General features: G+C 44.1%; 1 protein-coding gene across 4 annotated transcripts in view; it reads right to left on the minus strand.

The window, feature by feature from the left end:
- Nucleotides 1-25,461, minus strand: part of sh3yl1 (SH3 and SYLF domain containing 1) — a 239,990-nt gene that overhangs the window by 204,840 nt on the left and 9,689 nt on the right. For 3 of the 4 annotated variants that reach the window (XM_072498653.1, XM_072498656.1, XM_072498655.1), the window contains exon 2: nt 7,444-7,642. The exons of the other annotated variant lie outside the window; for it this stretch is intronic. In XM_072498653.1, coding sequence (XP_072354754.1) covers nt 7,444-7,462 — 19 coding nt within the window. In that variant the 5' untranslated portion in view covers nt 7,463-7,642. The remainder of the gene's footprint in view (nt 1-7,443; nt 7,643-25,461) is intronic. 4 annotated transcript variants of the gene reach the window in all.

Raw genomic sequence — 25,461 nt, forward strand, 5'->3', positions numbered from 1 at the left:
GTGGAGGAAGGCACAGGGTGTACAGTACGAATATGGGGAGAAGGCGAGCAGGTTGCTGGCCCACCAATTGAGGAAAAGGGGAGCAGCGAGGGAAATAGGGGGAGTGAGGGATGAGGAAGGAGAGATGGAGCGGGGAGCGGAGAGAGTGAATGGAGTGTTCAAGGCATTTTATAAAAAATTATACGAAGCTCAACCCCCGGATGGGAGGGAGAGAATGATGGGCTTTCTGGACCGGCTGGAATTTCCCAAGGTGGAGGAGCAGGAAAGGGTGGGACTGGGAGCACAGATTGAAATAGAGGAAATAGTGAAAGGAATTAGGAGCATGCAGGCGGGGAAGGCTCCGGGACCGGATGGATTCCCAGTTGAATTTTACAGGAAATATGTGGACTTGCTCGCCCCGCTACTGATGAGGACCTTTAATGAGGCAAAGGAAAGGGGACAGCTGCCCCCGACTATGTCTGAGGCAACGATATCGCTTCTCCTAAAGAAGGAAAAGGACCCGCTGCAATGCAGGTCCTATAGACCTATTTCCCTCCTAAATGTAGACGCTAAGATTCTGGCCAAGGTAATGGAAATGAGGATAGAGGATTGTGTCCCGAGGGTGGTCCATGAGGACCAAACTGGGTTTGTGAAGGGGAGACAGCTGAATACGAATATACGGAGGCTGCTAGGGGTAATGATGATGCCCCCACCAGAGGGGGAAGCGGAGATAGTGGTGGCGATGGATGCCGAGAAAGCATTTGATAGAGTGGAGTGGGATTATCTGTGGGAGGTGCTGATGAGATTTGGTTTTGGAGAGGAGTATGTTGGATGGGTGCAGCTGTTGTATAGGGCCCCAGTGGCGAGTGTGGTCACGAATGGACGGGGATCTGAATACTTTCAGCTCCATAGAGGGACAAGGCAGGGATGCCCTCTGTCCCCATTATTGTTTGCACTGGCGATTGAGCCCCTGGCAATAGCATTGAGGGGTTCCAAGAAGTGGAGGGGAGTACTTAGAGGAGGAGAAGAACACCGGGTATCTCTGTATGCGGATGATTTGTTGTTATATGTAGCGGACCCGGCGGAGGGGATGCCAGAGATAATGCGGACACTTCGGGAGTTTGGAGAATTCTCAGGATACAAACTGAACATGGGGAAAACTGAGTTGTTTGTGGTGCATCCAGGGGAGCAGGGCAGAGAAATAGAGGACTTTCCGCTGAGGAAGGTAACAAGGGACTTTCGTTACTTGGGGATCCAGATAGCCAAGAATTGGGGTACATTGCATAGGTTAAATTTAACGCGATTGGTGGAACAAATGGAGGAGGACTTCAAGAGATGGGACATGGTATCCCTGTCACTGGCAGGGAGGGTGCAGGCGGTTAAAATGGTAGTCCTCCCGAGATTCCTCTTTGTGTTTCAGTGCCTCCCGGTGGTGATCACGAAGACTTTTTTCAAAAGGATCGAAAAGAGTATCATGAGTTTTGTGTGGGCCGGGAAGACCCCGAGAGTGAGGAAGGGATTCTTACAGCGTAATAGGGATAGGGGGGGGGGGGGGGGGGGCTGGCACTACCGAGCCTAAGTGAGTACTACTGGGCCGCCAATATCTCAATGGTGAGTAAGTGGATGGGAGAAGAGGAGGGAGCAGCGTGGAAGAGATTGGAGAGGGCGTCCTGTAGGGGGACTAGCCTACAAGCTATGGTGACGGCCCCATTGCCGTTCTCACCGAAGAAATACACCACAAGCCCGGTGGTGGTGGCGACTTTGAAAATTTGGGGACAGTGGAGACAGCATAGGGGAAAGACGGGAGCCTTGGTGGGGTCCCCGATAAGAAATAACCATAGGTTTGCCCCGGGGAGAATGGTTGGGAGATTTGGAATATGGCAAAGAGCAGGAGTAACGCAACTGAAAGATCTGTTTGTGGATGGGAAGTTCGCAAGTCTGGGAGCGCTGACCGAGAAATATGGGTTGCCCCAAGGGAATGCATTCCGATATATGCAACTGAGGGCTTTTGCAAGGCAACAGGTGAGGGAATTCCCGCAGCTCCCGACGCATGAGGTGCAGGACAGAGTGATCTCAAAGACATGGGTGGGGGACGGTAAGGTGTCAGATATATATAGGGAAATGAGGGACGAGGGGGAGATTATGGTAGATGAGCTGAAAGGGAAATGGGAAGAAGAGCTGGGGGAGGAGATTGAGGAGGGGCTGTGGGCGGATGCCCTAAGTAGGGTAAACTCATCGTCCTCGTGTGCCAGGCTAAGCCTGATTCAATTTAAGGTGTTACACAGGGCGCATATGACTGGAGCACGGCTCAGTAAATTTTTTGGGGTAGAGGATAGGTGTGCGAGATGCTCGAGAAGCCCAGCGAATCACACCCACATGTTCTGGTCATGTCCGGCACTACAGGGGTTCTGGGTGGGGGTGACAAAGGTGCTTTCGAAAGTAGTGGGGGTCCAGGTCGAACCAAGCTGGGGGTTGGCTATATTTGGGGTTGCACAAGAGCCGGGAGTGCAGGAGGCGAGAGAGGCCGATGTTTTGGCCTTTGCGTCCCTAGTAGCCCGGCGCAGGATACTGTTGATGTGGAAGGAAGCCAAGCCCCCGGGTGTGGAGACCTGGATAAATGACATGGCAGGGTTTATAAAGCTGGAACGGATTAAGTTCGTCCTAAGGGGATCGGCTCAAGGGTTCACCAGGCGGTGGCAACCGTTCGTCGAATACCTCACAGAAAGATAGAGGGAATGGGAAAGAAGAAGGCAGCAGCAGCCCAGGGGGGGGGGGGGGGGGGGGGGGGGGGAGGAGGGGGGGGGGGAAGGGGGGAGGAACCAGAAGGACTCTCAGGGTTGTTAATATATATGTATAATATGTATAGGTCGTTGCTATAAATAATTGTATATTGGACTGTTAAATCATATTTTTGGAGAGTGTTTATCTGAGACAAGGCAGTTGCCATTTAGTTTTAGTTTTCGTTATATATTATTTATTCTTTGTTTATAAAACAGGTCATTGTTATTTATATTGTTATATTACTGTGTAAAGGATACACAATGTACTGTGATGGTTGACCAAAAATTTTCAATAAAATATTTTTTTTTAAAAAAACTATGTCTTTGAAAGCATGATAAGTTTGTATCTGCTGTAGATATTTTTTTATTTTGCTCACCTGCTTACTCCTAAAAACATACCCATATACCTTCAGAAATGGAGTGCCTTTGGAGCCAAATTTATAATTAAATTATATTGTTCTGATCCCAGGGTAATATAAATTTTGTTCATTATGTGAACTGAAAGCTAATATCACATACTTCAATATTTGTTTTTGTTATAACCATGAAGGAGGACACGGTATCAGGACAATAAAATTCCAGGTGACCTCTGAATTTGAGCTCCCCCCCCGGTAATGAGGGGGCTCGGATTCCCCCTTAATTGGGGGAAAACAGACCTCGAGTAGATAAACCCCGACCTGAGAGCAGGTCAGGAAGGGAAACCCTTCGGGGAGTGGAGAGTATAATATTGTAAATAAATCATCTTTGTTTTCTACCTGCCTGGTCAATGCGTGCTGCTTTAGTGGATCCTACGGTTTTCCTACTCTTTTTCAGAAAGCAGACGAGGACTCCGATGAAATCAAGAATCATGAGGTGAAGATTAAACTAATTTATTCAACTTGAAATACATTACTGAACAGAAGGCATTTTCACACCCAGACTTACCTCTTTCCCATCGCGTTTCATATTCTGAAAAGGTGAGCAATTCAGCTCTTTGGTTCTAAAAATTACAAGTCAGCAATTTCTGAATTGACCATTAACACTTTCTCCCTTCCATCTGTCACTTTCTCCCTTCCATATTTTGTGCTGAAAACTGGCTTATTGACCCACCAATCCTTACCGAGAAATAGAAATTCCCTCCCTTGCAGTGGGAGTGCAGTAAATTAATGACTGTTTAGCCAAAGTCCCTGCTAGGCACAAAGAATGAAGATCGTTCTAGCATTACAGTAAGAGGTCTGCAATGTTGTGCATACCTCCCCATCATTTCAAGATTGATAGTCATTTAGACATCAGGGGCTGGTTTAGCACAGGGCTAAATCGCTGGCTTTTAAAGCAGACCAAGGCAGGCCAGCAGCACGGTTCAATTCCCGTACCAGCATCCCTGAACAGGCGCCGGAATGTGGTGACTAGCGCTTTTCACAGTAACATCATTTGAAGCCTACTTGTGACAATAAGCGATTTTCATTTCATTTGAAAACATACAAAGTTTGATAGTCAGGTTATTTCATATTCCAAACAATGGCTGTAATTATCATAGATAGTCAGTGTCTCTTGGAATTAACCATTTGAAAACTATATCCAACCTTATAGCAACATGGTGTAAGCTAAACCAATAGTCCCTTCCCAATAGATAACTTTCTCAAAGTTACAGCAAAAAGAAAATGCTGTGCTCATCAAGTTCAATGATACCAAATGATTAGAACATTATTACTATTGAGACCCAATTTTAATTCCAACCGCTTCCAAGGCAATGATGTAGATCTAAATTTCCTTTAGTCCTTTTCAACAGTGGCTTTAATACCAACCGAAGAAGAATATCCCAAAAGATATTTAGATCTCCCACATGAATCATTCTCTAGCAGTTATTGCCTATTTGGTATTAAATGTATGAAACTGTGCACACTTCTGTGCCACAGACTTGTGTTCCAAAAAGCCATTAGGCAGCACAACTCCACTGTTGAATGGGTTCGAAGAGACCGTGAAGCGCCATTAACCAGTTTAAAACGGAATATGGACCGAGTTTCCTTTATCCATAAATCCAAAAACTGAATACATGCAAAAACCATCATCGGCTAAGTGAACACAAGGCAATAAAAAGGTTAGGTGCAGACTGCAACCAATCTTTAGCGTGGGAAGTCTTGTGGCAGAGTACTAGGATGCCCTGAACCCTCTCCTACAAGTAGAATCGCAGGTGGTGCCATGCGTGGGAACTTATTACGGGTACCCTGGGCGGAAATCAGTCCGGCGTGGGCCTAGCCCCTCAGGGTTAGGGCTCGGCCCCCCAAGATGCGGAGGATTCCGCACCTTTGGGCGGCGCAAGCCGGACTGATTAGCGCCGTTTTTGGCGCCGGTCGGCGGACATCGCGCCGATACTGGAGAATTTCGCCCCCTGTGTTTATTTTGTTTCAAAAACATTTTTTGGGAGGCATTTTCAAATATATACATAACAAATAAAAAAAACACAAACAAAAACCGCTGCAACAGCAAATACCTCAACCTCCTCACGCACCCCCTCCCACCCTCCGCAACCATCTCTCCTCCACCACCGCTGGCGCATGTCACCCCTTTTTTTACTTTTAACCCAACCTGAACAGAAAATTAAAACCTTCCCCCCCCCCCCCCCCCCCCCACCCCCATCGCTGATGACTCAAGTCTGCTCAAATTAGTTGACGAACAGCCATCTCGAGGCAAACCCCTCCTCTACACTCCTAATGGTGAATTTGATTGTGTCTAAGTGCAGGAACGCGTGCCAAATCACTCACCCACGCCCCTATGCTTGGGAGCTCCCAGTCCTACCAGCACAACTAAATCCGTCTTCGGGCCATCAGGGACGCAAAGGCCAATACAGCGGCCTCTCTCCCCACCTGCACTCCTGGATCCTCCAACACTCCAAATATTGCCACCTCCGGACTCAGAGCTACCGTTACTCCCAAATTCTTTGACACCAAATCTGCAAATCCTGTCCAAAACCCATCCCGCCCCTTCCAAGCCTTGGACACGCCCAAACCAAACCAAATGGCCATCGTTTACCAGCAACCCCGCACACACCTTTCACCTATCCTCCATCCCTGAAAAGAACCGACTCATCCTGGACACCGTCTTGTGGGCCCTATGTACCATTTTAAACTGGATGAGACATAGTCTTGAACAAAACAAGGACATATTAACCCTCCGCAAAGCCTCACTCCATACTCCAGTCCCCAGCGCCGCCACCCCACCCCCCCCAGCTCCTCCTCCCACTTGCACCTAACTTCCACCATCGGGGCACTCACTGTCTTCAACAGCTCTCCATATATATCCGTGACCCTGCCCTTCTTTTATTTCCCTCTTGGACAAATGTTCGTCCTGCAGCATTGGGAGTGGCAGTGTCGTAATGATTGCACCTCCTTCCTAATAAAGGCCACTCCTTGCAAATACCTGAACCCATTCCCCTTCAGCAACTGAATTGTCCCCTCCAGCTCCTGCAGGCCTGCAAACTTCCCTCCAACAAATGTATCCCTAAAATATTCTATCCACACCTGCCACCACCCCCGGACTCTCGCGTCCAATCCACTGGGGCAAATCAACGCCCACAGGGACATGTCTTCCATTATAAAATGATGCCGGCATTAGTTCCACACCCTCAACGCTAATACTATCACCGGGCTCGTGGAGTACCTGGCTGGCAAGAACGGAAGGGGCACCAGCAATAGTGTCCTCGAATCGGTCCCTTTACATGAGGCCGCCTCCATCTTCCCCCACACCGACCACTCCTCCACCGCTCATTTCCTGACCATTGCAATGTTTGCTGCCCAATATCAGACCTCTACCAAGATTTAGACTAACAGACTGACTTTCATCCACAAAATGTTACTTCTTTTAATAGAAGCTCTCAATGCAGTGATCTGCGCTGTCCTCTCAACTCACTTTCAGAGTTTACCAGCTACGAGGTTTTGCAACACAAAGAGGATCATATTATTTATGCTTTTGTGAAGATTAGAGGAATCTGGCAAAATTGAGGGTAAAGTGGGATAGAGAGGCCATAATGGCATGAAGTTTACTTTGAAATAAATCAAGGATAAGGTCAAGTTAAAAGATGATTGTAAAGGAAAACAGAGTGAAATAGTTAATGGTCTCTATATCAGTTATGAAAGCAATAAGAGCGTGGAAAAACAAACAGAGAAATTGACACCAGAAAAAAAATGAGAGAATTATTTTAGCAAATATAATGATATTATCTTTAACAAGCAGCTTTAAAAAGGGAAAAACAGTGGGAAAATTCTGTGTGGCCATTCTATTGCAAACAAAACAAAATCAACGGATTCTGTTCAACAAAAAGTGAGGTAGGACAGAGGGTTAGTGCCCAAATGAAAGACAATGAGTCCGGTATATATCAAGTATATTTCCCATTCAGCATGACAATATTCACTTTTGAAAAATAGCTCCAAGTCAGATAAATGCTTCCTACACCAATGTAAATTTCCTTTTCTTCAGTTATGCCTTTCCAAACAATACATGAAAGATCGTTCAAAATTGTTTGAAAAACCTATCCTAAAACCAATGTTAACCATGTCAGCTGTATTGTGTGATTATAATAATGATGCAACTGTCCGCGTTCACTGCCATTACTTTGAAACTAGCCACAACCTCTGGCATATGACACAGACATATACAGTGAGGGGATGTTGACAAGTCAGGATAGTGTGTGACTTGAAGATGAACTTACTTACAGGTGATGTCCCCATGCCCTTCTAGGTGGTAGAAGTCAAGGTTTTGGAAAGTTCTTTTGAAGCAACCTTGGCAAGTTGTTGCAGTGCATCTTGTAGATGATGCATTTCTTCTTCTTTGGCAGTCGCTCTGGATCAAAGATGACTTGCTTCAACTCCAGTTCGATGGCCGATAGTCCAATACACAATCTACCGCCTCTGCCACAGGTGAGCAGGTGGTGCTCGAAGGGCCGGTAGATGAATTGTTTAGAGATTTGTGCACTCTCTCTGAAGCTATAATTTCGCCATAGCATGTTTCTAACAAAGGGCTAGATTCTTCAGCCGCACCTGCCGCAAGATCATCACGGGCCATGTAAGGGTCTATTGACCTCGGGTGAGAATTTCTGGTCGTCGGGTGGGCCCGGCCGTAAATCACGCCCATAGATTCTCGATGGTGTTTGGAGCCTTCCCAAATGAACCTTCTCCATTTAGATTCCTACAAGCCACTCCCATGTGTCAACGGAGATGTTTGAACTCTTCAGAGATACTTTGAGGACGTCCCTGAAACATTTCCCATCCCCCTGGAAGTTTCCTGCCAGAACGGAGTTCTGAGTAGAGCAATTGTTTTGAAGTCTGGTGTAAGGAGTAATAACCGCATGTCCTGCCCAGTGGTGCTATGTTTGAGTGACTAACACCCCAATACTGGGGATTTTGATTTGGGAGAGTCCGCTGCCATTAGTCCACCTTTCTTGCCACCAGAACGGAGGATCTTGCAAAGGCCACTATTCCAGTGGATTGTGATGCCTGTTGTAGGTTGTCCAAATCTCCAAAGCATATAAGTGCGGGGTCACTGCTCACTGGTGAAACATGACCTTTGTCTCAGGTTTGAGATCCTGATCCTCAGATACTCTTTTCCTCAGTCAGCAAAAGGTTGAGCTGGCACATTAGAGGCAATAATATTGTCACCTATGTCTGCCTTCGTTGAGATGAAATTCCCAAAGTATGAAAAGTTTTCCACATTTTCCATGTTCTCATCTTTGATCTTCATTGACATTGAGGGGTGGGGGAGGTTTTTTGCTGTGGAAATTGTTTGGAAGAGGACCGAAATTTTCCCCAAGTTTAGGAATATGCTTCAGGGAAGAATTGAGAATGATCCGGAGCTCAGTTTCTGAGTGAATGCATGCACAAGCGTCATCTGCATACTGAGGCTCAATGACTAAAGTTGGAGTGACTTTGGTTTAGGATTGAGGATGGTGTAGATTGAATAGTTTCTGTCTGTTCTATCAATTATCTTCATGCCTGGTGATTGTGCACAGGTGTTGAGGTGCAGTATTGCAGCGAGGAAAATGGAAATAAGCGTTTCCATGATGAAGCAGCCTTATTTGACCCCAATCCCCACTGAGATAGTGGTGGCTCTGTTGGAGTCGGCCAAGTTTACATGCAGATGGTACACACTGTAGCCACGGCCCGCCAACGGTGGAGGGAGTGAATGTTTAAGATGGTAGATGGAGTGGCCTCAAGTGGAGTGCTTTTTCTTGGACGGTGTTGAGCTTCCGGAATGTGTTGAGTCTCTTGTGCATTGTGGAGCTGCACTTATCCAGCAAGTGGAGAGCATTCCCTCACAGTCCTGACTTTTGTATTGTACAGTATGGACAGGCTTTTGTCAGGTGAAAGATATTCACTACAGAATTTCTAACTTTGACCTGCTCTTGTAGCCAAAGTATTTATAGAGTTGGTCCAGTTACTTTTCTGGTCAATGGTGATCTCCAATATTTTGATGGTGGAGATTCCGCAATGATAGTGCTTTGAATGCCACAGGGCAATGGTTAAATTCTCTCTTGTTGGAGATGGCCATTGCCTGACACTTGTGTGGTACGAATGTTACTTGCCACTTATCAGTCCAAGACGAAATGTTGTCAAGGTCTTGCTGCATGCAAGCAGGAACGGCGTCATTATCTAAGGAGCTGCAAATGGAGCTAAACACTATGTAGTCATCACCAAAGATTTGAATTTCAAATGGAAGGAATGTCATTAACGAAGCAGCTGAACATGTCAAAACCTAGGACTGGTCTGTCCTCCTTCAGCAACATAGAACATAGAACATGCAGTGCAGAGGAAGGCCATTTGGCCCATCAAGTCTGTACCGACCCACTTAAGCCTCACTCCCACCCTATCCCCGTAACCCAAAACCCCTCCTAACCTTTTTGGACACTAACGGCAATTTAGCATGGTCAATCTACCTAACCTGCACATGTTTGGACTGTGGGAGGTAACAGGAGCACCCGGAGAAAACCCACACAGACACGGGGAGAATATGCAGACTCTACACAGACAGTGACCCAGCAGGGACTCGAACCTGGGACCCTGGCGCTGTGAAGCCACAGTGCTAACCTCTATGCTGCAGTGCTGCCCATGCCGAGACTGAGACGATTGAACTCCATCAAGGAGACAAGAACACAAGAAATAGGAGCAAGAGTAGAACCCACAGCCTAGAGCATCTCTACCATTCAACATGATCATGAGTGTCAACTTGAATTTTCCACCCCTTCCCCATATCCCTTGATTCTGAGAATGCAAAAATACATCAATCCCAGACTTAAATTTATTCAACAATGGAAATATAAAGATGAAGATAGATAGTTTTTTGAAAAATAAAGGGTTATGGTGTTCGGGCGGGAAAGTGGAGCTGAGTCCACCAAAAGATCAGCCATAACCTTATTGAATGACGGAGCAGGCTCGAAGGGCCAGATGGCCTATTCCTAGTTCTTATGTTCTTATCACAAGCTTCTCGAGACGTCCAAAGTTTCACAACTCTATGACTGATGAAATTTCTACTTCCCTCAATCCTAAATGATTGTGCCTTATACAGAGACTGTGCCCCCGCGTTTACCATTCCCGAGTCAACAAAAACAACCTTTCAATGTCTACCCTCTCAAATCCCTTCAGAATCTTGTACATTTCAATGAGATCAACTTTCATTCATCTGAACTCGAGAGGATACAGGCCCAATTACCACCATAGGGGCTGGTTTAGCACAATGAGCTAAACTGCTGGCTTGTAATGCAGAACAAGACCAGCAGCGCGGGTTTAATTCCAGTATCAGCCTCCCAGAACAGGCGCCGGAATGTTGCGACTAGAGGCTTTAGACAGTAACTTTATTGAAGCCTACTTGTGACAATAAGCGATTATTATTATCTTCCACAACTGGTCAATAATTCTGCTTTTCCCTCTATATATTAATTTGCTAATGTCTTTAATTTTCATATTTGTTTCTCTGGACTTATTAGGTTCCCTACCAACCTAGCAGTGATAATGAAGGTAATACACTCCCAGGTTTCGGCTAATTCTACTCTTCGGGCACTAAAATTCACTATAGGGCAATTAATTCTTCACCGTGGCTTTTCTTTTCTCAGGAGATATACAAGTTCCTCTGACCACCTTCTGGCAGAATGCAGATGAAAGGTAAAATAAAATGCAGATTGTGGATTTGAGTTTGATATCTTCTTTGACTGATGTGTATTAATACTCTACTTACAATGTGACAACATTTTATACTCAGTCCTTTGAAGACCTGCATATGCTCAGTGATGGTTTTATCTGTTATTTGTCTAAACATTAACATTTTTACAAACATGCCACAAACAGGTCATTCTAATATAAATAATGTGAGCAAGTTATAAATACAAAAATTGTAATTCTGAAACAGTGTTGGACACTCTCTCTCTCCAGGACTCAGTTACAGCTTCACAAATAATTGCCCATGATCCCCTCAGGGTGATGACATGGAGTATGAATTAGGCTTGGAGAAATTATAGTGGGATTGTACTTTGTACTATTTCCAAAACAGAACTAAATAGCTTTCTGAGCATTCCAATTGTTCCAAGAAATTATAAGGACTTGAAATAGTTGTGGGTCATTCAGCGCTCGAGCCTGTTCCAAAAATTAAATTAGATCATGGCTGATGTCTATCTTAACTCCATTTACCTGGTTTGATTCTGTATATCTTAATACCCTTACCCAATTAAACTCTATTAATCTTTGTTTAAAATTTGCAATTTTCTCAGCCTTTTTTGGGGCGAGTTACAGATTTCTCTTTTCATGTGTGAAGGTGCTGCTACACTTCAAAAGTGCTTCATTGACTGCTTTGGCATCTTGAGGTTGTGAAAGACACTACATAAATGCAAGTTCTTTTTTCTGACCCATGGTCCGCCTAACTCCAATTTGAGGGTAATGTGCCTGGTTCAGTACTCCTCCACCGGAGGCAATAGTTCCCCTTGATCTTACCAAAACATTCCATCATCTTAAATGCCTCAATTAGTTAACCTTCTTTCCTTCATACTTGGAAATAACTGGGAAATCTGTCCAAATTAGAGGACCTTGACTGAGATGATTTCGAAATTGGAAGAATAGGGAAAGGTAAAATTGCCACTAACACGGAGGACACAAAGTAAGTTGGTGTGAATGTAACTTATCCATTAAATACTGACTACAATAAAACCGAAAGAGGTAAGTTACCCACATAGTGTCACAATAAAACAGTACATCTCAGTTAGCAATGGCCTCTAATTATTAATTATGAGGTGCTTGATGCAACTGCTAAGATAATTACATTTTAACACCTTAAGTTGAACTGAAAGCTGATTAAAACAGTTTCCAAGACCCGACCTTGGCTGAATTCAGCTTTTTAAATTGTCAAGCAGCAAGTAATTACTTATTGAACTGCCTGGAACAGTGGGCTACTTAATAAGCTTAGAATTAGACCTTTGTAATTAACTCATACGATATTAGATAATGCTGAGTGCCATTTCTTTGCTACCTCACCTGCTCGTATGAACAATGTAAGTCGTGAGAAATTAGTTACATTTTTTTGTTTTCCATTTCAGATATTTTCCCCCCACGTTCAGAGCTTTAATCCAAAAGCAAGTCCTTACTTCCCAGACAATCCAATCCAAAGATGGGCAGCACAGTAGCACAAGTGGCTAGCAAGTGGAAACAAATCGACTGCTACCAAGAAAGGTTAATTAAGATATTTGCTTATAAGGAATACTTTGATGCCTATTCATTTTTCTCAGAAGCTATTGGTCCCTTATAACTGGGCTTGAAATTGGCTGAAAGAAGTGGATTTTGCACAGTGACAATCACACACCTGTGTCCCCTCTAAATACTTTATTCATAGTTCATTAAATAAGTGTACAGTTATTCCTTATGGGCAGCACAGTAGCAGAGGGGTTAACACTGCTGCTTCACAGAACCAGGGTCCCAGTTCGATTCCTGGCTTAGGTGACTGCCTGTGCGGAGTCTGCACGTTCTCCCCGTGTCTGAGGGGCATGTCACTCAGCAGTCCCCCATCCGACGGGCACCTCAGAACTTTAATTTTTAGGACTTGATAACTATTATGGCAAGTTCTTGCTAACTATTACTACACCTCTCCCCGATGAACCCATTGCATTCTATGCTCGGTTTGAGCAGGAAACCAGCAAACCGTTGTCAACTGTCCTAGCAGCCTCGGACATAGCCATACCTACCGTCACAGCTTCCGAAGTCAGATCTACAGCTCTGCCTTCAACACCATAATCCCAGCCAAGCTCATGTCAAAGCTCCAAAACCTAGAACTTGGCTCCTCCCTCTGCAACCTCGACTTCCTGACCCATAGACCACAATCAGTAATAGTAAACAAGAGTACAGGAGGGAAGAACCTGGTGGATTGATGCAACAACAACAATCTCTCCCTCAATGTCAGCAAACTAAAGAGCTGGTCATTGACACCCCTGTCTGCATCAATGGTGCCGAGGTGAAGATGGTTGACAGCTTCAAATTCCTAGATGTGCACACCACCAATAATCTATCCTGGTCCACCTGTCGATGCTACGACCAAGAAAGCACAACAACGCCCATACTTCCTCAGGAAACTAAGGAAATTCCACATGTCCACATTGACTATCACCAGTTTTTACAGATGACTATTGAAAGCATCCTATCTGGCTGCATCACAACCTGATATGGCAACTGCTCGGCCCAAAACTGTAAGCAACTACAGAGATCGTAAACACAGCCCAGTCCATCACGTGAACCCGCCTCCCATCTTCTGACTCGGTCTACACCTCTCACTGTCTTGGGAAAAGCGGGCACCATAATCAAAGACCCCTCCCACCTGGCTTAGTCACTCTTCCAACTTCTTCCATCGGGCAGGAGACACAAAAGTCTGAGAACACGCACTAACAGATTCAAAAACAGCTTCTTCCCCACTGTTACCAGACTCCTGAATGACTCTCTTATGGACTGATCTGACCTCTTGACATATCTTCTCTACTAAGTAGGTCTGCACTCCGTATGCTTCACCCTTTGCCTGTGCTTCTGTATTTACGTTGTGTACTAATGTATGTCCTATATTTTTTTCTCATGTATGAAACGATCTGTCTGGACTGTACACAGAACAATACTTTTCACTGTACCTTGGTTCACGTGAGAATAAAACAAATCCAATCCAATCCAGTCCAGTTCATCCTGAACCTTGCAGCCCCGTTGGCCCACTTCCATCTCTTTTTGAAAAAGAATCAAATATGGACATGGAGGAAGCCGCAGGAAACAGCTTTTCTGCAGCTGAAGGCGCAGTTATCGTCTGCCGGGTCACTGGCCCACTACGATCCCGCCAAACGCTTACTCATCACGTGTGACGTATCGCCTTATAGTATCGGGGCCACCCTGTCACACTGGATGGAGAACAGCGAGGAGCGATCGATTGCTTTTGCCTCTCAGATGCTGGCTGTAGCGGAATGGGAATATGTGCAGATCAATAAGGAGGGTCTGGAGGTGGTCTACGCAGTGAAAGAATTTCACCAGTACATTTACGGCCACCATTTCACTATTATTACGGACCATAAGCCTTTACTTGGTCTTTTTAAGGAGGACAAGGCGATCCCGCCCACTGCCTCCACGAGGATCCAGCACTGGGCCCTGCTGTTGGCCGTCTACGAATATTCTTTCAAGTATTGGTCAGGGACCCAGATAGCGAATGCCGATGCACTGAGCGGTTTGCCTTTACTGACTAGCCCCACATTTACCACCCCCACCCCCGGGCGTACATAGTGATCGCCACACTAAACGTCATGGACACAATGCCCGTCACGGCTCTCGAATCCGTGAATGGACTCGACAGACTTGATTCTCACAAAAGTTCAACACGTTATGTTATATGGAGGTCAGCATCGACAGCTACCAGTCGAGTGGATGGTATACTGTTCTGGGCTACGCACATTATCGTTCCAGAAAAAGGTCGAGTTCATATTGAAGGATATGTGGGCAGCACAATAGCATAGTGGTTAGCACAGTTGCTTCACAGCTACAGGGTCCCAGGTTCGATTCCCGACTTGGGTCACTGTCTGTGCGGAGTCTGCACGTTCTCCCAGTGTGTGCATAGGTTTCCTTCGGGTGCTCCGGTTTCCTCCCACAGTCCAAAGATGTGCAGGTTAGGTGGATTGGCCATGCTAAATTGCCCTTAAGTGTCCAAAATTGCCCTTAGTGTTGGGTGGGTTAATGGGTTGTGGAGATAGGGTGGTGTGGGCTTGCGTAGGGTGCTCTTTCCAAGAGCCGGTGCAGACTCGATGGGCCAAATGGCCTGCACTGTAAATTCTGTGATTCTATGACATCCAAGGGTGTACAAAGTGAAGATGTTGGCATGCAGTTATGCTGGTGGCTGTGCCTGAATGTGGACATTGAGAAGATGGCCGAGTAATGTTCCGTCTGTCAAGAGCAGCAGAAGCTCCTCCCGGTTGTGCCCCTTCACCCTTCGGAATGGCCAGGAGAGCCGTGGACACATATGCATGCGGACTTTGCCAGTCCATTTCAGGGTTCAATGTTCCTCCTATTAATGGACGCCCATTCAAAATGGCTGGGGGTCCACAGGGTGATATTGGCCACCTCCCGGACAACCATTGAGAAGTCGCGATTGTCGTTTTCATGCATGGCTTCCCAGAAGTGCTCATTACAGACACGGGACCCCTTTCATGAGTGAAGGCAAATCGGTTACCACACATTTGTACTGCCACGTACCACCGGGCTTCTAATGATTTAGCGGATCTGGTGGTTCAGACGTTCGCCTTCAAGGTTCACGCCGCCCCATCCGTGTGATGCAAAGTCCAACCAGACGCAAAGGGAGTCCGGCCCCCTCCTACCACACACGTAGGGGGGGTTGTTCTGACTTTGTGGAGGGGAGACACGTTATAACCCGCAAGTACCTTACAGGGTGAGAACAATTAACTTCCCAGTGAACCTTGCAGAATATGAGCTCCTCCGGTAAGGGGGCAGGGGACCTGTAAACAATGTCTAGTTGTACGATATATGAAGCTGACCAGTTAGGCATCGGCAAGGCAGACACAGTTGGGATCTATGTGATGTATATAATAGTTATGGTAAGTAAAGTAAGTTTCTTTGGACTGCTCGGTGGGGACTTCTTTGTGGCCTTATAAAGGTGTCTCAAACTGAAAGGGCTGCAGTTATTTGTCATTCCGGACATTCATTTTTCTGAAAATGAAGTTAATTTTAAAGGCCACAGTGACAGTGAAAATGAAGCCAATTCACTTGGGCATTTTAGATAAAAATTAGCATTTTTGTGTCATAGAGATCATGTATAAATGCTACGAATTTCACTTGGAAATAAATCCAACTTAAAAGGCCAAACAAAACCTCTTTGGCATCCAGGTTGTCTAAAATTACATTTCCTGAGAAATGTGCAAATCTCAATAGGTACAAACTGGCTTTACATGGAAGGGAACTGAGCCACCTTAAGGTACTGGAACAATGGTATGGTCAATTTCAGAAACTTAAACTTAACACAGCTACTTGATGTAGTTAGCAAATAGCACCGTGAATCTCAGGACAACGACAGAAATGTTAGCAAAAATAATCATTGAACTTGGTAACCTTTATTAGAACAGCACAAATACCATCTCGACCGTAGGCAACAAGTAATTAAAATTTTATTTTAATACAATAAAAAAATACTGTGATACAGATAGCCAAAAGTAATTTCTGTAATCTTTCAAAGCAACTAAGAATAAGTATGTTTGCATTGGACGTCTGTCAAAATCATAAACGTAGATTTAATTTATGAAAGGTGGAGGAACAATATTGTTTTGACATAATACACTAGGTTTTTATTTGACAAAACAAATTGCAGGATAATTGTCCCAGCCAACAACAGATGTTGGCCTAGTTATACAATTTAGCAGAGAAGGAAAAATTAAAGCTATCTTTTCCTCGGCAAACCTATATGAAAAGAGGAACTGAATCTGATGTTCATGTGTATATACGAAATAGCTTTGTTCTCCTTCAAACTCACGCTACCTATCTGGAGCTAATTATCTAAGTGAAAATCAATAATGGTGTCTATAGATTCATACTTAATGCAATGTATATCAATACAAAGGTTGGAGCCAGATAAGAAATTGTATGAATAGAAGCAATATGTAAGAACTTGCAGAGTTATGTCCTAAATGGCCACTCTGAACAATCACTTTTGTAATTAAATTGGCACATCAACTGTCCATCCCAGATGGTATAATTTCATCCAAGCTGCCTTACCCGTTGAGTATTTCTGGCATTTTCAGTTTTTATTTCATATTTCTAGTAACTGCAGTATTTTATTTCTGTATTAGGTGTCGTTTGTAAACAGTAATGTAAATACTCATCGCTACTATATGGCTACTCTCAAAAGATCGGGGGTGGGATTCTCTCAGCCCGCCCCGGACCAGAGAATCCCAGTGACCAGTGCGAATCGTGCCACGCCACCCCGACTCTGGCACGCGATTCTCCGCAGAGCGGAGAATTGGCGCCATTGGTGCCGGCGTGGTTGGTGCGGCACCGGTCGGGGGCCGCTCTTCGCGGCCGGCCCGCTGATTCTCGGACCGCGATGTGCCGAGCGGCCGTTGTAAAAACAGCGAGTTCCGCCGACGCCGTCCACACCTGCTCTCAGCCAGCAGGAACTCGGTGTGGGGGGGCACGACCCCAGGGGGGACCTCCGATGTGGCCTGACCCACGATCAGGGCCCACTGATCGGCGGGCCAGCATCTCTGGCTGGCGGCCTCCTTTCTTCTGAGCCGGCCCCTGTAGTCCCGCACCATGTTGCGTCGGGGCAGCGTGTTGAAGGAAGCCACTGCGCATGCGCGTGTTGGCGCATGGTACCACTGCGTTGTGCGCGTTGGCGCCGGTGCCACTGCGCATGCACGGATCCCGCTCCAGTGCCGTGCTGGCCCTTCTGATCCTGAGGCCATGTTGATGCCATCGAGAAATGCAATGGCATTTCCGATGGCGCCAACACTTAGCCTCAGGATCACAGAATCCCGCCCCAAGTGCCCCTGAGGCAAACTTTTGTTGCTCTCACATCATTTATTAAACCAGTCGGGGATAAATGATTTTCAGTTGTGGTAAACTGATTTGACAGCTTAAAGAATAGTGCCTAAATAGAACCTTTAATTTTTCACAATTTAACTCTTTGTTGCTTGACCACATTAGGTGAGAAGGGCTAACAACTTGCATTTATATGACACCGCTACTATATTCGCCAATACAACACAGAAGCATTATAAATTCAATTTGCCAACAAGCCACACAAAGGAGATATCGACACAGGTGATCAAAAGACTGGTCATAAAGGTCGGAGCATCTAAAGGTAGAGAGACGGAGATATTTAAGGAGGGAATGCCAAGGCAGCTGTAGGCATAACCACTAATGGTGGAATAATAAATGTCAGGGATGCACATGTGGTCAGAATTAGATAAATACAGAGATCTTGTTGAAGATTACAGAGATAGGGAGAAGGGAACCCCCAAAAGGAATTTGAAAGCAAACATGATAATTTTAAAACAGAGAGGCAATAATCAACCAGAAGCCAGTGGAGGTTAGCAATAAAAACTGTGATGGTTGAACGTGACTTAGAGTTAGGATGCAGACCATAGAGTTTTACACAAGCTCAAGTTTGTAGAAGATGGAAGCCGGGAGGCCAGCCAGAACAATATTGGAATAATTAAGTGTAGAGATAACCAAGGCATGGGTGAGGGTTTCAGCAGATAAACTGAAGCAGGGGGAAGTTACAGAAATGGAATTAGCTGCTCTCGCTGATGGAAAAAGTAGGGATCAGAAGCTCAACTCAAGGACAAAAGAGACATTAAAGTTGCTAACGGTTACATTCAGCTTCGGACAATGGTCACTATGCTTGCTGAAATTACTAACTGGCATTCTTTTCTCCTTTTTCGAGAATCACTTAATATGAGGCTCAGTGGAAAGAGATGAGAGCACATAGGACGAAGAGTTTTTATTTAATCCCAAATATATTCTAGTACATAAACCAAAGCCATCCTCCCAAAATTACTTCAAGACATCCAATGAGACCAACTTTGAAACTACTTCTCAATAGTTTCCTTTATTTGCACAGAAGATTATCAGAACCACAAAATTTAATTTACTCGGGGCTTTGAGGTCTACTGCAGCATTCGTTGTTGGGAAGCAAATACTTATCATTGGTTTTAACTTACATTTTAATATTGTATTCATTATGGATGTTTCAGAGGTTATACATTGTTGAACACAGATCGATCCCAAAAGTTAGAATCATAGAATGATACAGCATAAATGTATCTCATGCAGCTGGTAGAGCTATCTATTAGTCACACTTACCTGTTCTTTTCCCACAGTGCTGCAAATCCCTTTCCTTCAAGTATTCATCCGATGTTCTTTTGAAAGCTTCTATTGAATCCACTTTCAACATAATTTCAGCCTCTACTCTCTGGATCACAACTCACAATGTAAAAAGAAAATTCATGTCGCCTTTGGTTCTATTGCATATCCCCTTAATTCTGGGGTCTATGGTTATTGACCCATCTTCTTTGGAAACAGGTTTTATTCGATTATGTCAAAATTCTTCATAATTTTGAAAATTTTTGTTAAATCTCCTCTTCACTTCCCAGCTCCAAGGTACACAACCCCTGCTTCTCCACAAAACTGACGTCCCTCATTTGTGGTACCATTCGAGAAAATCTCTTCTGCACATTCTCCTCAGACTCGACTTCCTTCCCAAAGTGTGGTGCCTAGAACTGAAATGCTCCTGCTGTGGCCATGACCTAAACTGTGTTTATAAAGTTATAGAATAACTTCCTTGCTTCTGTACTTTATGCTTCTATTAATGAAGCCAAGAATCACACGTGCTTTTTTCAAAAAGTTTTCCCAACTTGTCCTGCCATCTGCAACGATTTTTGTACATAGATCCCCAGTTCTCTGATCCTGCAATCTCATTTAAAATTGCACATTTAGTTAATATCTCCTCATTCTTTGCACTAACATGCATCATTCGTGTTTGTTAAATTTCATCTGTAATGCATTTGCCCATTTCACCAGAGTGTGTCCTCCTGAGGCCTGTTACTGCCCTCCCAATTGTTTAATAGGTTTCGGATTTTCTTGTAATCAATTTAGGAATTGTGCACTGGACACCCAAGTTTAGATCACTACTATACATCAAGAAAAGCTGTTTTCCAAGAATCAATCCCTGGGGATTGCATTGTATACCTTCCTCCAGTCCAAAAAACAGCCATTCACAACCACACACTATCCCTATCAATTCACCAACTTCTTATCCATGCTGCCATTGTCCCTTATATTCAATGGCCTTTCAATTTGCTAACAAGCCTGGTATGTGGCACTTCATCAAATACTTTTAGGGAGTTCATGTACATCCCATCAACTCCATGACCCTAATCAATCCCCTCCGTTACCTCATCAAAAAAATCATGTTCGTCTACCTTTAAAAACCCATGCTGGTTTTCCTTAATTTATCCACATTTGTCTAGGTGACTGTTAATTTTGTCCCGGATTGTCATTTCTAAAAGCTCTCCCATCACCAAAGTTAAACTGACTGGACTTTAGTTGCTGAGCTTGAACCCTTTTTTTGAACAAGGGTGTAACATTTGCAATTTTCCAGTCCTCTGGCACCAGCCTTTTATCCAAGGAGAATTGGAAGATTATGGTCAATAACGCCACAATCTCCACCCTACTTCCCTCAGGAGCCTCAAATGTATTTGATCAGGTTCTGGTGGCTTAGTAACTTTAAGTAAAGCTAGTCTAATAGCTCTTCATTCACAATTACTTTGGCATGCATCTTGCACCTTGGTAAGATTGATGCAAAGTACTCATTTTGTACCTCAGTCATGCCCTCTGCCTCCATACATAAATCCCCTTTTTTGTCCCCAATCAGCCCTATCCCCTACCCCCACCTTTCCACAAAATGTTTTCTATTTATATGCCTGTAGAGAGCTTTGGATTCCCATCTATATCAACTGTTAGTCTCTCTCTTTCCTATTTCTTTTTTTCATTTCCCTTCTGAACTCCCTATATAACTCCAAGTTCTCATGTCTATTGTTATCATGCCATCTGTCACACTTTTCTGCTTCATTTGAGGCTCAATTTCTTTCACCACGCAGGAAGCTCTGACTTTGTTTATTTTATCTTTCTCCCTTGTTGCAATGTACCTTAACTATACCCAAACAATCTCCTTTTTAAAGGCAGTTCATTAATCCTTTACAGTTTAATCTGCCAATCTTTAATTCCAATTTGCCTGGCTGATCCATTCTCACCCCACTGAAATTGATCCTCGTCTAATCAATTATTCTTACTTTGGATTATTCATTGTCTTTTTCCAAAGCTAACCCCCTCAACCTTATGATACAATGATCTCCTGATGATAATTCTATTGAATGTCGAAGGGAGATGTCTAGATTATGACATGGGAGGGGGCAGTGTGGGAGGTCACAAAAGCAAAACATGTTGAGAACCCCTGACAACTAAATGAAGACATTTCTGAAAAGTCACATCAGTTCAAACAAAAGAATACACAACAACAGAAACCCATTTATATAAACTTTCAAGCTTGATCCACACAAGAAAGGAATAGGAGTAGATCACACATTTCACCGAGTCTGCTTCACCATTCAATATGATTGCGACTGGTATTGGGGTACAAATCCAATTTCCTACTCGCTCCATGTTCCTCGATTCCCCAAGAGACCAAAAATCTGTCTATCCCGAACTTAAATACATTTAATGTTGAAGCATCCGCAATCCTTTCGGGGTGCAGAATTACAGAATTCCGAAGATTCACAAACAAAGCTTTGAGTGAAATAATTTCCCCTCACCTCAGTCATAGAGTCATAGATGTTTATAGCATGGAAACAGGTCCTTTGGCCCAGCTTGTCCATACTGCCCAGTTTCTATCACTAAGCTAGTTCCACTTGCCCGCATTTGGCCCATATCTCTCTATACGCAGTCTTCTACAAGATGAAGGGCTACAAGATGAAGGCATATAAAATCGCCGGCTCCAACGCACCCCTCCCTGATGAGATCAATGTATTCTATGCCGGCTTTGAGCAAGAGGTCAGCGAGAGCATGCCCTCCACCCTGGAAGCCTCTGATGAACTTGTATCTGAGATCACCATTGCAGATGTCAAGAGCAGCTTTCTCGAGGGTCAACCCACGGAAAGCAACTAGCCCGGAAGGGGTACCCGGACGAGCACTCAGGTCTTGCGCGGATCAGCTGGCGGGGGTATTCGCAGACATTTTAAACCTCTCTTTACAACAATCTGAGGTCCCTATCTGCTTCAAGAAGACGATCATCATCCCTGTACCAAAGAAAAGCCAAGCAGCGTGCCTTAATGATTTTCATCCAGTGGCTCTGACATCCATCATTATGAAGTGCTTCGAAAGGTTAGCCATGGCACGAACCAACTCCAGTCTCCCGGATTGCCTTGATCCACTACAGTTCGCCTACTGCTGCAACACGTCCACGGCAGACGCTATCTCCCTGGCCCTGCACTCAACACTGGAATACCTAGATAACAAAGACACCTATGCCAGACTCCTATTAATTGACTACAGCTCAGCCTTCAGCACTATTATTCCTACAAAACTCATCTCCAAACTCCTCCCTCTGCAACTGGGTCCTGAACTTGTTAACCCACAGACCACAATCAGTAAGGATAGGCAACAACACCTCCTCCACGATCATCCTCAACACCGGTGCCCCACAAGGCTGTGTCCTCAGCCCCCTACTATACTCTTTATACACCTATGACTGTGTGGCCAAATTCCCCTTCAACTCGATTTTCAAATTTGCTGATGACACCACCATAGTGGGTCGGATTTCAAACAATGACGAGACAGAGTACAGAAATGAGATACGAGAATCTGGTGAACTGGTGCAACAACAATAATCTCTCCCTCAATGTCAACAAAACGAAGGCGATTGTCATCGGCTTCAGGAAGCGTAGAAGAGAACATGCCCCTATCTACATTAATGGGAACGAAGTACAAGGGGTCGAGAGCTTCAAGTTTTTAGGTGTCCAGATTACCAACAACCTGTCCTGGTCCCCCTATGCCGATGGTATAGTTAAGAAAGCCCACCAATGACTCTGCTTTCTCAGAAGACTAAGGAAATTTGGCATGTCAGCTACGACTCTCGCCAACTTTTACAGATGCACCATTGAAAGCATTCTGTCTGGTTGTATCATAGCTTGGTATGGTTCCTGCTATGGTTCCTGCTCTGCCCAAGACCCCAGGAAACTACAAAAGGTCGTGAATGTAGCCCAGTCCATCACGCAAACCAGCCTCCCATCCATTGACTCTATCTATAATTCCCGCTGCCTCAGAAAGGCAGCCAGCATAATTAAGGACCCCACGCATCCCGGACATTCTCACTGTTACCTTCTTCCGTCAGGAAAAAGGTACAAAAGTTTGAGGTCACGTACCAACCGACTCAAGAACAGCTTCTTCCCTGCTGCCAGCAGACTTTTGAATGGACCTACCTCGTATTAAGTTGATCTTTTCTCTACATCCTAGTTATGACTGTCGCATTACACTCTGCAGTCTCTCCTTCCTTCCCTATATACGGTATGTGTTGTCTGTATAGCATGCAAGAAACAATACTTTTCACTGTATACTAATACATGTGACAATAATAAATCAAATCAAATTCTCCTGTAATTATCGATTGCTTTTAAAGGAAAAGCAGCCCGTTCCAGATGCTCACCACCCTCTGTGTGAAAACATTTCCCCTCTGGTCTCTTTTGTATCTCTCCTCTCTCACCTTAAACCTATGCCCTACTAAACTATTTTTAGGACTTTACTGAGTTCCATGTTTTAGAATCCCCAGGCTGGAGAAACAACCACTCAGTGTAACATTGATATGTCCTTCATAATCATATATAAATAAATCTCCAAGAAATACAGTGGGAGGAAATTAGGAAATGGAAAACTCTACCACACCTCCAAGGTCATTCAGAAATTAGCTTGTTTAGAATTGACGGTCACAGCAGTAACACATTCTGTAAGACATGGTCAAACTAGTGAGTTTAATATTGATTTATTATATCCTGAAATAGATGCGTGGTGTGCAGATTTCATTCAAAATGCAAGTAATGACAGTACCTTGTATAAATAGTGCTCAAATTAGGCATTTTTGACACACTAACTGTAATTTTCCAGTTACGCAGAGACTGTAGAAACCAGCCACCAAGCTCAAATTGTTCAAAATACTTCTTGAAAATTTGTTTCAAGTTATTTTTGTTCCCTTCAGTAACTGATGTGTCTGATAGTCAAAATGCGATTTTAACAAAAAGCTAAAATATTACACATCTCACAATTTCATAATTATAGTCATCTATCAAACATGGTTTGTGCTTTTCATGCCTGAACCTCTTCCAAACATTTGATGGTCATAGCCTGTTTAAAAGCCTGTACTTAGATTTTATATTTTAGCCCAGAGACTAAAGTCTGAGTTGATTTGGATCACAATACGCCAAATGTCTCCGGATGTATCACTACCTGTCATGGCATCGGATATTTTCCTTTACCTCATGACAAATTATGAGAAAGAGCTTTTCTTCAAATTATTTTTGAAAAACAATGGGCCATTGTTTTACATATTTAGAGCCTTTGTTTTAAAAACAGAACGTTTGAAAAGCATTCTGATTATTGACCTGATGTAACTTTTGTTTTGTGTTCTTTGAACCTTAAAAAGTAAGTGAAAGCGAGGAAAGGTAGGGATAGAGGAGTGGACAGGGAGGCAGGAAATTTCAGATGTTTTCAAAATTCAATGTTAAAAAAAAACCTCTGCAGGAAACAAACAAGAACAAGCGGAGAGCAGAAACAGCTCTATTAACTCAAAATTTATTATAATTACACAGCTCTTCCTTGAGGCTTTTCTCTGACTGATTGATGCTCCGTTGCGACAAAGCTAAAAGAGGAAATCTTTTTTTTTGAAAAGAGCTTCCACCTCACCAAAGAGGCTTTAGACCAATTGACATCCTGCTCTGAAAGCTCTGCTCGCATTTTGACAGCTGTGACAAATTCCACCACAACAGCTGAGACAATCCACAACATTCTAAATAAAACCCACAGCATTGTGAAAAAAGGTCAATGTTTCCGACCTCCCAAAATTAACGGATCCTTTAAAAAATTTGCAAGATCTGGACCCGTATCTTCTCCAAAAACTAATCAGTTCTTCCTTGGGCCACACTCTATACGTGTACCACATTTTGTTGAAATCCATCCATTATTTTTTGAGATACATCGTTTCCAGATAAACAGACTGACGGGTGAAAACATTCCTTGGCACGGAGATCAGTTGTGGGAATAGGAGCTATCTTAAAAAGAAAGCTACATTCATCCGAATATAGCTTCAACCAGTTTCCCAACAAAAAGAACAACTTCTTTGTGGAAAATGCTTTCATTTAATGTGGCAGGGAAGGAAGGAAGGAATCAGCATGCAGAAACAAAATAAAGCAAACGTGACAAAGCCATGAGGAAAAGAGGAAAAAGAAAATAATGGGAAGGGGCTACAATGTTTGGAGTTTTGTGCTGGATCTGAAGCATAAATGGTCCATCCTGTCAGTACACCTAGGGGCTGGTTCAGCACAGTGAGCTAAAGAGCTGGCTTGTAATGCAGAACAATGCCAACAGCGCGGGTTCAATTCCTGTACTGGCCTCCCCGAACAGGCGCC

Source organism: Scyliorhinus torazame, chromosome 4 (assembly GCF_047496885.1).
Source record: "Scyliorhinus torazame isolate Kashiwa2021f chromosome 4, sScyTor2.1, whole genome shotgun sequence".
In the NCBI taxonomy this organism is placed as follows: Eukaryota; Metazoa; Chordata; class Chondrichthyes; order Carcharhiniformes; family Scyliorhinidae; genus Scyliorhinus; species Scyliorhinus torazame.